The 11,871-nt window shown below is 34.2% G+C and overlaps 1 protein-coding gene and 1 long non-coding RNA gene across 2 annotated transcripts; both read left to right on the top strand.

The window, feature by feature from the left end:
* The first annotated feature begins 3,439 nt into the window (after positions 1-3,439).
* LOC136340146 (uncharacterized) lies at positions 3,440-4,044 on the top strand. The gene is made up of 3 exons (XR_010732264.1): positions 3,440-3,456; positions 3,621-3,737; positions 3,796-4,044. It is a non-coding gene; the product is annotated as an uncharacterized lncRNA (long non-coding RNA).
* A 2,760-nt stretch (positions 4,045-6,804) lies between these two features.
* Positions 6,805-11,809, top strand: LOC136340114 (dipeptidyl peptidase 9). Its single transcript, XM_066283897.1, has 11 exons — positions 6,805-7,537; positions 7,595-7,712; positions 7,764-7,899; positions 7,952-8,228; positions 9,016-9,295; positions 9,352-9,568; positions 9,822-9,923; positions 9,985-10,221; positions 10,275-10,806; positions 10,863-11,055; positions 11,167-11,809. The coding sequence occupies exons 1-11, from the start codon at positions 7,291-7,293 to the stop codon at positions 11,369-11,371; spliced, it is 2,544 nt and encodes an 847-aa protein (XP_066139994.1). The 5' UTR covers positions 6,805-7,290; the 3' UTR covers positions 11,372-11,809.
* Positions 11,810-11,871: the final 62 nt, after the last annotated feature.

The raw sequence follows: 11,871 nt of genomic DNA, 5'->3' as shown, positions 1-11,871 counted from the left end.
GGTCGATTTTGAGGATTTCCCCCGGAGACCAAATATTGAATGACGTAATTGTAGTAATGCATTTAACTACCATTAGGTTTATGCTTTCCCAACACGAGACTTACGAAATATGTATTAACGTTTATGTTGTTTCGTAAATTTGCATTAGTAGTTAATTAGGTTTTAGTGTTTTTTGTTCTGGATGATGGATATTAACTCGTCTTCATATTTCCTCACACGATCTGTTTATTCTCTTTTCCTCATGAATAACAGTTTCTCGCAATAACTAATTCATGTAAATATCTCGAGAACACATGGAAAAATTGCTTTAAAGATATTTCAAATTAATCGCCTCGTTACGCTCTACACCGACGGATTTGCAAAATCTTTTTTGACTTCTAAGATACGGGGTCACGCGTATTTTTCGCAATTTTGACAATGCTGTAAAATAAACATCTGAAATTCCTCTTCGCTAATCATTTTATTCCAAGAATTTCTTTTCAGTCTGTCATTGTTGTTTCACATCTATTAATTCATACCAACTGCGTGGCGTCATTTAAATTTTTACTAAAATATTGAATGTCAACTTTAATGTTTTCTGGGTTACACAGAATGGGAAAGAAATCCATGAAAACAAAAACAAATTTGCAGTTACTTCCAATATAACAAAAAACGTTTTTTGGTTTATTCTAATATCAAAATGGGCAAACCAGGGCTTTGCTAGATTAGGGTTCTCTAGCTGTAGAAATGGCGGTTAAGTCGGAAAAGTCCGCTTTTCTAATTTTCCGCAGAAATTAAGTAATTACAGCTATTTTGTATTGCATCTGTAATGTTGAAATCATTGCGCACGCATTTAATTATCCGTTACATAATCTAAGACCAGCTAAGCTTTACGACAGTTAAGGCTTTAATTTTTCTAAAACAATTAATATTGGAGGCACAACGAATTCATGATTGCAAAGACACAAACTAGCAATCATGGATTCAATCTTGCTAGAAATGAGAAAAATGACTTCCTTGGATTTCCATTCCATTAAATTAATTGCGGAAACTGAACAAATATCACTCGAAAATGTGACGTATGGCCCTCATTTACATTTCTTAATGTCAGAATAAACAAAAAAATATCCAGGTGTGCTAATTGGCACTAACTAGAAACAATTTTTTTTGCAAGTGTTTTTATCCATCTTGTATAACGTAACCCAAAACATGGATGGAAAAATTCAATTAAAAAAAAAAAACAAGTTTTTGCAAAAATGCACAAGATCGTTCACTTGTTTTTAAATTATTTAAAAATCGCCCAAAAAATACTAATATTGGATTAGGATGATGAGCACTTTATTTTTATATTGTCAAATATACCACAAGTATTAGGGGATGTTTTATATCCGCAGACACTTTAATCTAAATATATTATTATGTATTTTAATGCATTACCCAAAACAATGATTTTATTGCGTGATTATTACGTGAATTTAAATTTATAAGAATAAAAATGACTACAACTGCTCTGAACCTTCTTAGGGGCTACACAATATTAATTAGAGGACTGAGCACCGCTGTAAGTTAAAAAACACTTTTCACTTACTTCGACCACAACTTCTACCGTAAAAACATACATATGCAGTCTCAACCGTATCATTAACTCAAATAAAAACTAATTTTTAACGATATCAAATAATACCTCATAAAGCTGCACTGAATATTTTGTTGATATATCTCAATCCATAAGAATATTGATATTAATTTATAGGGTAAATTAAAACGGGACCAACTTGACAGAGCTCTAGATGTTGTGCTAGAGACTGGATACCAGCACAAGTGTGGAAGAAGTGGGGAGAAGCCACCGGCAAAGTTCTCAATAAACGGATTTCTCTGGGAAAAATTAAACAAGAAAAGCTGTTCATGGTTAGGAAACTGCCCGGATTCGCAGTTTTTGACATACCTCTTTGAAATTGCGCCTAAATGGGTTTTAATGGGTAGGGGAAGTTCTTTTAAATCTTTATTTCAAGCTAGTTGATAGGTGTCGCGACCTGATCGTTATAAAAATCTATCAACTACGTGACACCATCTGACAATTTCTGACAAAACAACAACAACAAATAAATCTTTCTGTCCCCAGAAAGGGGCTATCGGCCCTTAGGTCTTTCTGCCCGTGTTGTTACAGTAAAGTCTGACAAAACATAATACGTCAAAATTACTTGAAATCGAATTCCATGTACTGTATCAAGTTATATCCCAAGTTTATTACAGGTTCCTAACCGTCGTCCTGAACTAATCGTTGCCCGGAAATCATAAAAAAATAATAAATGACGAAAAATACTCTGTTAATAACGTTAAAATTTCTTAATTACGTCAAATTATACTGACAACTTACGGCTGCAAACTTTAACAAAAAAAGTCTTATAAACATCTTGCATAAAAGACAAATTGTATACAACGCATATTACAACTTATTAATATGAGGGGTGATCAAAAAGTTCTAGGACTAAAGCTTAGAGACTATTTAAAAATATTAAAAATTATTCAATATTGTCTCTTTCAACGTACTCCCGTTGGCAATGTATACACTTCTTCCAACGTTGTTTCCACTGCTGAAAGGATCCTGAGAACTGTTCTTGTGGAATGCTGTTTAGATCTTTTAGCGATTTTTCTTTAATGTTTTCATCAATTGAGTTAAACCGCTGTGGTTTCAAAGGCGTCTTGAATTTTGGAAACAAGAAATAGCCGCATGAACTCACTACTATCTCACCACCAAATATTTATGAATTGAGTAACGGATAAGTCACTGAGCAGTTTGTACCAAGAATTTTTAAGCAATTAAGATACTTAAATCTAAAATAATTTTAACTTTCAAATTCTCATTTTATTTCTAAATTTATCGCACCTTGAACGCCAAACTGGAAGGGGTTTCAAGTTGTATTATTTTCAAGGTTTCTTAGCTATTCTTAAAATTAGAAATTATTTTTAGAATCGGAATAAAATGAATCTATCAAATTGCCGAAAAATTTGCAAGATTCTTTTGAGGACTTTAGGATTTATATTGTTTCACCTAATAACATTTTGTGTTGAACTATGAGCACTCCTGCACTTTTATGTTTAAAACAACCCGTACCTATAGAAGGACAATTCCGACACATGCGGTGGACAATTATTTAAGTACTAAATAATGCCGTAATTTTGTTTTTCTTTCCTATTCGGTCAATCTCAATTTCACTGTCTTCAAATCAGATCTGCAAGCCCAACCATTATCGATAATTCCCTACGAATTGTTGGAGACTTTAATGCCGAGAGAAACCAGTTTCCATATTACGTCTCCCTTCAGTTACATACAGTAATCAGTGCTTACTTTTACATCTGCGGAAGCAGCATAATTTCTGAAATGTACACACAATCTATTTTTTTTTGTGACCATGACATTCTAGGCCAACAAACTATTGATATCGTGACGGTAATCAGCCATCAGAACTACCCTGGGTAAGGTTTTTTTATTGAACTTCAGAAATTTTACTTTACTCGTGAAAATTTGTTTGCTCATCGTTTTTTTATAAACAATATTGTAGCTCCCAATGATATTTCCGTCGCACGTTTGGCCGAACATCTAGTTTACACAGATAACGTCCAGCCTATCCCTATTCCAGACCAGGATACCAGACACGTCGGGACATCCATCTTTTTACAATGGGATAGAACTGTACCTGGAGACTTAATTTCCAATCGTTTTTAATTTGCTGAATTGCCAATTATATCAGAGAAAGGTAAGAATTTTGATAAAATTCATAAAACTGCTTTGCGTTTACGTTACGAATTTTTCAGTATGTAATTCCAATTTCATCTCATCACTTGGAATTAATCACAACCTGTTTGACATCAGGCACAATATTTGGTCAAGACTTAAAAACGCTGGACAATCGACTTGTACAGGAGCATGGGGGGAGGGACAGCTGGCAAAAACTGACCCTTTGATCGGTATCGTATCCTGGATCGTCAAACCATGCTATGTTTACGGCGCTCCAACAGTTTACACCAAGGTCCCTTCTTACAGTAACTGGATTGAGCATATGAGTCATGAACATATTTAATAAAGTACCATGTTAATAATTGGCGTTTTATTAGAATTCCTATTATCGTTTAAAGTATCTAGATTCTAAGCTCCAAAGATTATTTTTCGGGGCCGATTTAAATGTGAGCTAAGATAAGTTCAGAGAGAGTAAGAGAGTCCAGCAACAAATTATAAACCCATGCAACTAATAATATTATTACACAGTATCTTATAGGGACTGCAAGATATAGATAGTATTGATTCAATTATCTACCGATGGGGCTTATTGTCTCAATTATTTAATTTTTAATCATTCTTCAATATATCCAGTGTTTCCATTATATATCATTTCCATATATATGTGATTTAATCTATTTGCAATTTAAAGAATTTTCAGAACTTGATTTCTGAGGTTGAAGACCAGTTATTGATTTGACATGCATATAACACCTGTACGTGACCTTTATTTCGGTGGTTCCCCCTTCATCTACTTCGTGAATTGTGATGTTTCCCAGTAAATTACCCTACGTTTTAGTTAAATCATTAATTTTGATTCCCTTGTAAGTCACTATACGCATTTGACAGACATATAATTAACGACGGTTAACATTGTTATACATTTGTCTTTATGTAATCGGTAAATAACACATTTGGATGATTAATTAATCATTTTGCACAATACTTTGAAAAAATGAATATTGCACTTCCTGGCTTTTTAAGTAAATTTTTGAAAAAATGTTTAATACAGGGGTTATAGCCTCTACCGAAACTTATTTTTTTTACAATCACGGGTCTATAGTGCACCGTTTCGGAACTGTTTGATGATGTCTTCAGGAGAATAACTATTTTTCAAGTTTTTTTATTAAAATATGGTAAAGTGACTGATAATGATAATGATGTAAATGTGAGTTTATGAAATTGTTGAGAGATCTAATATCGTTTAATTTGATTTGCGCTGCTGCTACGCGTTTTTTTTTAATTTGATACACCCTGTGTATTATTACATATTTGTGTAGCCTTTTTATAAACGAGTTTAAAAATATTACTGAAGAACCACACAAAATTATATACGATCGCCAAAGATTGGCGAAAGCGTTTTTTTTTACTCTTCGAATATCCAGTGGGTTTTATTTCAATGCTAATTTTATTATTATAAATATATATCACGTTTTAAAATATCTTATTACTTATTGAACTGGATTTCGTTTATTTGTAGCACTGATTTTATTACACTTATTAACAATAACTGAGGAATAAAGAACTGGAATAGGTACACGGCGGGTGAGGTTCCTCAAGGATCTTAAGAATCCCATCCGATACGTTGTGTAAAAGTTTTCATTCCGTATTCGCAAGGTTAAATGACTCTTAACTGACTGCTAAACTCTATCGAAAACATCAGGATTGGTTCTTAAATACCACGTAATTATTTAGGAATTTGGCAAAAAATGGAAGACGTTTCAAAGAATCTCACCATTTGCATGTGGTCAAATGATAAAATTAAAAAAAAAATCGAATCCTCGATATCGGATTTTCAAAGCAGGAGATCGTTTGCTTAAATTCGAAGTGCAGTATCGAAACACAACTTGAATTACTACTTTTACATGCACAATAACAATTTAAATCGCTGTTATCTGAGGCTGCCATTACGTAGAAAGGAAAGGTCAAAAGCAGAAAACAGCGTAAATGTTTCATTTTGCGTTGGGGTATTTTTAGGAAAACGGTAAAAACAGAAGATTAGTTCAAAATGTTAACACATCCGAATTTTGTGTATTGTGGGAGTTGTACTTTCGACACGTAAATATGCATCGACGCTTCACATAAACGCGTATCATTAAAACAAAGTTTTTGTATATTTCTGTTTACTTGAAATAATGAAAACAGATATCTTCGTTTGGCAACTCCATTAACTCATGTGACCCCTGATTGTTGGACTTCAACAGATGCGAAGCGCAACACGAATAAATACATTTGAATTTGTGCTCTTTTCTTCTAATTTTTGTTCGCTTGAATTGACAACATGGCTGGCGTGTGCATGCGTAGTGTGATCTATTTCCAAGTGCTGTTTTCCTACCCGAACAAACCCTTAACCTCTTTGAACAAAATAAGTCTCTTTAATTGACCTGTAGAGCGTTCCGAACTGTCGAACCTTTATAGTTTTGAATACGCTCCAGAATTTTTTTTTTAAGAGCAGAGCTCACAAATCACAAGTGACGCCAATATTGAAATTTTCCCTTTTTGTAGTTACCACTGTAAACTATAAGTTAAAAGAAGTATGTTAATATAGAAATACGTATAGTGCACAATCCTACTCAGGCTCGCTTGTGTATGAAAGCAGGACCTAAATCACACCATATTGCCAATATTTCTGCCAATTACCTCGAATGCAAAACTAATACAAAAATATTCCTTACATCCGATTATTTACCGAAAGTATTGAAAATTTATTAACGATAATTATGAATAAAATCTTTTATCCCCATTTTTCGAAGCCGAGGCTACTAAATAATGAACAAGACACTATACATACGCATGCGTAGAAATACCCCAGGAAACGGACATTCGACCTTTGATAGTTTTTCCGAAAACGAAGATTCGAATCGAATTAATCCCTATCAGCCGATTTTCAACCAATTAGATCGATCAACTATTGTCGGAGATTAACTCGATTGGGTCAACGGGAATTAATTGGAATCAATCCGATCCAAATCAACGTTTCCGAAAAGGCGAAATACATCAATGTTAATGTCAAAACCTATTTTGACTTTACATTTAAATTTGGTCTGGCTGGACGTCGGTTACGACGGCAGTCAATCGTAGCCTAGAAGAAGCAGAAGAAGAAGTTTGTTTACCTTCAATCTTATTTTAATTTTAAAACACTTTTGTAGTCAGATTTTATCCTTTTTACCATTTAGCATATTTTTAAAAGTTTATAAGTTATAGATTGCAGGCCACAATAGAAGTAAAGTCGCATATAAAGTCCCTGTGTAACACTGTTTCATGGAAGTTGTATATAAACCGGTATTACGGAGAATCTCCGGTTAGGTTCAATTTAGATTTGGCAGTGATTTGAGTCGGGAAAAAGAAATACTTTTTGAATAGTTGAAACTATTATTTATTCTATTAATAGTTAAAGTTTGACGAAATGTGATTTCTAAAATAATATAGAGTACAGAAATATGTATAGTAGTTTAGTAATTCATAAGTTATCACTACTTAAAATTTACACTTACCTGTTGGTCTGTAAACATTGAAACCCAAGCTTCAAAGCCATGGATGTCGAATATAAAGAAACCTTGGGGGAGCCTATTGAAGATGACCCAGCTTCAGAGGAAGAGGTGCCCTCTAAGGCCATTGAAATTCAAAGCATTAAATTAACTTGGTCAGAACTTAGAATTGTCGTTAGTGAACTTCGACGACAACTATCAAGTTTATCAACTATGATTCCAACCTCCTTTACCTTCAGAACTTTACAAGATGGGAGAACTAGAATCTATTTTCTTAGCACACCTCATAACGGTCAGTCTAATGTTTAAGTTAGTAACAAGTATTTCGATAACGGTCTATTTTACATAGGATGGGAAACTACCCTCCTGTTTACAGATATACCTAATACAAATCAACTTACAAGCTCAAAGCTACAGTGGCAGTGTGTTTTAGAATCAAATTTTCCTTGTATGTCTTCCTGTAGTAGGTATGAAGATTTAAGTTAGAATAAGCTGGTATATAATGATTGTAACTTTAGGGAAGAACAATTACAGTGGGAGAGAAAAAGGTTGACAACTTGGGGCATAAATAGTTATGAAATACATGAGGATTCTGGAAAAATTGTTTTTCCAGCTGCTAGTAGCCTGTTTCAATGTGTAGACACAGGTTTTACAGTAAGCTTTTATCACAAGTCACAATTTTGAATTTTAATCAAATGAATTTTAGAATGGTCAATTGTTTCCCACAAAACTAAGAATGACAGCTATGGGAGCAAAACTGAATCCTCAAATTTGCCCATCAAACCCTGAACTGGTTGCATATATTTGCAACCAAGATATTTGGGTTACCCATACAGTATCAGGTTCAAATATTAGGATAACATATGCACATAAAGGTGGTCGAAATTTAACTGATGATCCCTTGAGTGCAGGTGTTCCATCTTATGTTATGCAAGAGGAGTTTTGTAGGTATCAAGGGTACTGGTGGCAGCCGAAATGTTTAGGTAGGTTATTTAGGTAACTACTTCCTCAGATGTAGTGTGCTCTTGCTTCAAGCAATTTGAAAATTAAAGTTTTCCTACTATCTAAGGAGAGCTTTATAACCTATAGTGATGTACAAAATTGAGGCAATGTCAGACTGTCCTGAGGCTCTAAGAAATATTGCTAGGCAGTGTGAAATATTGTAACATTGTTAACATTATTTTGGTGTAGAGATTAAAATTTCTGACATTTTGATAAGCAGTTGTGAGCTAGAGTATTTAGGTAATGCTTGGAAGTGGAATACTGCTCCATGGTAGTATCAACATTTGCTCTGCAATATTGAAGGCAGTGGATAATACATGTATTAGCAGTGCTAATATTTCAGTGGCGATTTCATGGTACTGGCTTTTGGTTTCTTCACTTCTACATGTCTTTCAGTACTCAAAGCTCAAAAAGTTCTCAATCTTCTAGAACTAGTTTTACTTATGACCAAATCAATCTTTATAGTATGATGTATATAATCAAACTGATTCTATGGATATGTATAAATTGATTTATCTTTTCTAATATCTGGTATTAAAATTTGAATGGATAAATCCATAAAAAAATTTCAGAAGAGCTGCACTGTTTCACACATCATAGAAACAGACTGTCTCCTGAAAGGTTTTATAGCCAATTTTTCCTGAGTTCTTTACGTCTTTTTGAGTGAGTGGGTTTATTTTCTTATTGTGTACATTAGTATTGATTTACAATAGACAAATTACTTAAATATTTTTGAATTATTGTTGAATATAAATTGGTCTTGTTTAGGAGGTGTTTTTCGAATACTTTATGAAGAAGTAGACGACGGTGACGTCAAACTATACTGCTTTCCCTCTTCCCAATCGGACACAGAAGATGTCGAAGAGTTTCGATTTCCGCGAGCGGGATGTGCCAATTCGAAAAGCTACCTAAAACTCATCGAATTCAAATTGAATGAACACCTACAAATAGTAGATTTATGTTTGTCAGACTTACAATTTTCCTTAAACATGATGTTTCCATGGATGGAGTATTTAGTGCGAGCAGGATGGACTCCAGATGCTGAATTGTATGTGACGAACATCTGACCGTTATTTTTTTTTACAAGTTACTCTATTTTTATAGTGTCTGGGTTCAACTCTTAGACAGAAAACAGCAACACTTGGAACTAGTCATTTTATCGCTTAGTAACTTTAGTGCCCTTAATCAACTTAGCCATGGAGGACAATTAAATAGTCTGGCAAAAAGCCCAATTGTTCAAGTGATCTACTCTCAGGATTCTCTATACTGGATTAATGTCCATGATTTATTATTCTTTCTTCCATCAGATGATGTTAACGAGGTAAAAAAAGTTAATTCCTTACCTCAATTTGTCATATAAATTAAATCATAATTTGGTATTATGTCACCCTTTATAAACGAAAACTTGTTTAAAAAATACGCAACTAAAAATGAAAAATGAAAAGCCCAAGGATTTTTTTAAAGTAACAATGTCTGAAATTTAAATGAACTTATTCCAACCTTTTTGATTTCACTGTGTAGGTGATCTTTATGCATACAATGCTACCTCAATTTCGAATCACATTTGTTTCTAGATAAAATTTATATGGGCTAGCGAAGACACGGGATTTCGACACCTTTATTTGGTTACATCACAACTTTCGGCAGTAAATAATGGAGTTGCCGAAATCTCGCAGGTATTATTATTTAAATATACGCAAATAAGAATTTCCTAAAAATGTTTAATTCTCCTTTAAGACTACCGATTTTGTGTTCTTAAACCCCAAAATTGTATCGAAAGTGCAACTGACCCATGGCAATTGGGAGGTAATGGGTCACAATCTATGGGTAAACATTGACAAGCAGCTGGTTTATTTTATTGGGCTGAAAGAAGCGGCGTTGGAAAAGCACTTGTACGTGGTTTCTTTGAAGCATCCAGGAGAGATAAGACTGTTGTCAAGACCGGGATACTCTTATGCGGCGGAATTCAATAAAGTACGATAATCGACTTTAGCTGGAAACGCGAATTCCAATTTTTCTTTTTTCAGGATTGTTCATTATTAATTACAGTGTATAGCAACATTAAAAAACCACCGGCGTGTCAAGTATTTCGGGTAACCGAAACCGATTGGACCGTCGAGGGGGTGAATTTAACTCCTTTAGGTTATCTAGTAGAGTCACAAGGTTCCATTTGCGATATGTACACTCCTGATCTCTACACGCATATAATTAGTTCTGGGGACGTGCTATACGCTATGGTGCTTAAACCTCATAATTTTGATGAATTGAAAAAATACCCCACTATTTTAAATATTTACGGTGGTCCGGAGGTGCAGTTGGTTTCTAATACTTTTAAGGGTATGCGCCAATTACGGTTACATATGTTGGCAGCCAGAGGTTACTGTGTTGTCGCCATTGATTCTCGAGGGTCTCAGCATCGCGGAATTCACTTTGAAGGTCACATTAAGGGCCGAATGGGCACTGTGGAGTTAAGGGATCAGGTGGAAGTGCTCACGTGGCTAGCCAAAACTCTCGGGTATATTGATTTAACGAGAGTGGCCATTCACGGCTGGTCCTATGGTGTGTTTTATACTTTAAAAAAAAGTGAAGATTTATTTTTTTTTTTCCCAAATCAGGTGGCTATTTGAGTCTAATGGGCCTAATTCACTATCCTGACGTGTTCAAGGTGGCAATAGCAGGAGCTCCTGTGACTAACTGGAATTTTTATGATACAGGCTACACTGAACGATACATGGATTTACCCATGAGCAATATGGATGGTTATGATGATGGTTCTGTGTTAAAGCACGTGCATAAACTTCCTGATGAGTAAGTCTTTATATATTTATAGTATTGTTTTCTGACTTAAAGAAGTCACAGCATTTAGCATTCAAATAGTATATATAGTACTTCAAATTTACACTTCTGATCATGTTGCAGGGAAAATAGGTTGCTGATTATTCATGGCCTGATTGACGAAAATGTGCACTTCTACCACACTTCCCAGCTTATAAATCACTTGGTGAAAGCGGGCAAACCGTACCAGCTTCAAATATATCCAAACGAACGACATTCTTTGCGTCATCTTGATTCAAGCAAACACTATGAGACAACGATTTTGTCTTTTTTGCAAAATAATTTATAAAATACAGACGGTTTTTCCCCTAATGTTGCTTTGGAAATTTTATATTTTAGTTAAAGTTGTTCCTTTGAAAGCGGAAGGGGTATTCTCGGAGAATTTTAAATTGTTAGCTGTCATTTCTGGTCGGTTTATTAGTGTCAAAAAAAATGAAGGTTCAAGTAACCTACGCATATTTCATTTTTTGAATCTCTGTGTGTTAGTAACGAGGGTTCGACATAAAATGAAGGCTTATTTTTACTACTTGTGTAGACTTCCAATTTTTAACTTTTGATTATTCGCTCATGAGAACATAGAGATAGTGGACAAAATTAAAGTAAGAACAAATAAAATATTCAGGACAAACTCTATCCCCAAAAATGTAGAGTATTTTTTCACCATGTCCTGTAACTTGGAGACTTAAGTCGATGTAGTTGTAATTTGAAATAAAATCAAAGGAATGTTGTGGGCTTGATTTATGTCTGAAAGGACCATCCCATAGGCCTCCAATTAACAAAAAAAAAACA

This window comes from Euwallacea fornicatus, chromosome 7 (assembly GCF_040115645.1).
Source record: "Euwallacea fornicatus isolate EFF26 chromosome 7, ASM4011564v1, whole genome shotgun sequence".
Taxonomy (NCBI): Eukaryota; Metazoa; Arthropoda; class Insecta; order Coleoptera; family Curculionidae; genus Euwallacea; species Euwallacea fornicatus.
The sequence above is the reverse complement of the archived record's forward strand: the minus strand, read 5'-3'. Positions and strand labels throughout refer to the sequence as shown.

Coding starts and splice junctions, on each gene's coding strand:
- LOC136340114 (XM_066283897.1), top strand. CDS start 7,291: ATGGATGTCGAATATAAAGAAACCTTGGGGGAGCCTATTGAAGATGAC. Junction 7,538..7,594: donor TCTTAGCACACCTCATAACG/GTCAGTCTAATG, acceptor TATTTTACATAG/GATGGGAAACTACCCTCCTG. Junction 7,900..7,951: donor GTGTAGACACAGGTTTTACA/GTAAGCTTTTAT, acceptor AATGAATTTTAG/AATGGTCAATTGTTTCCCAC.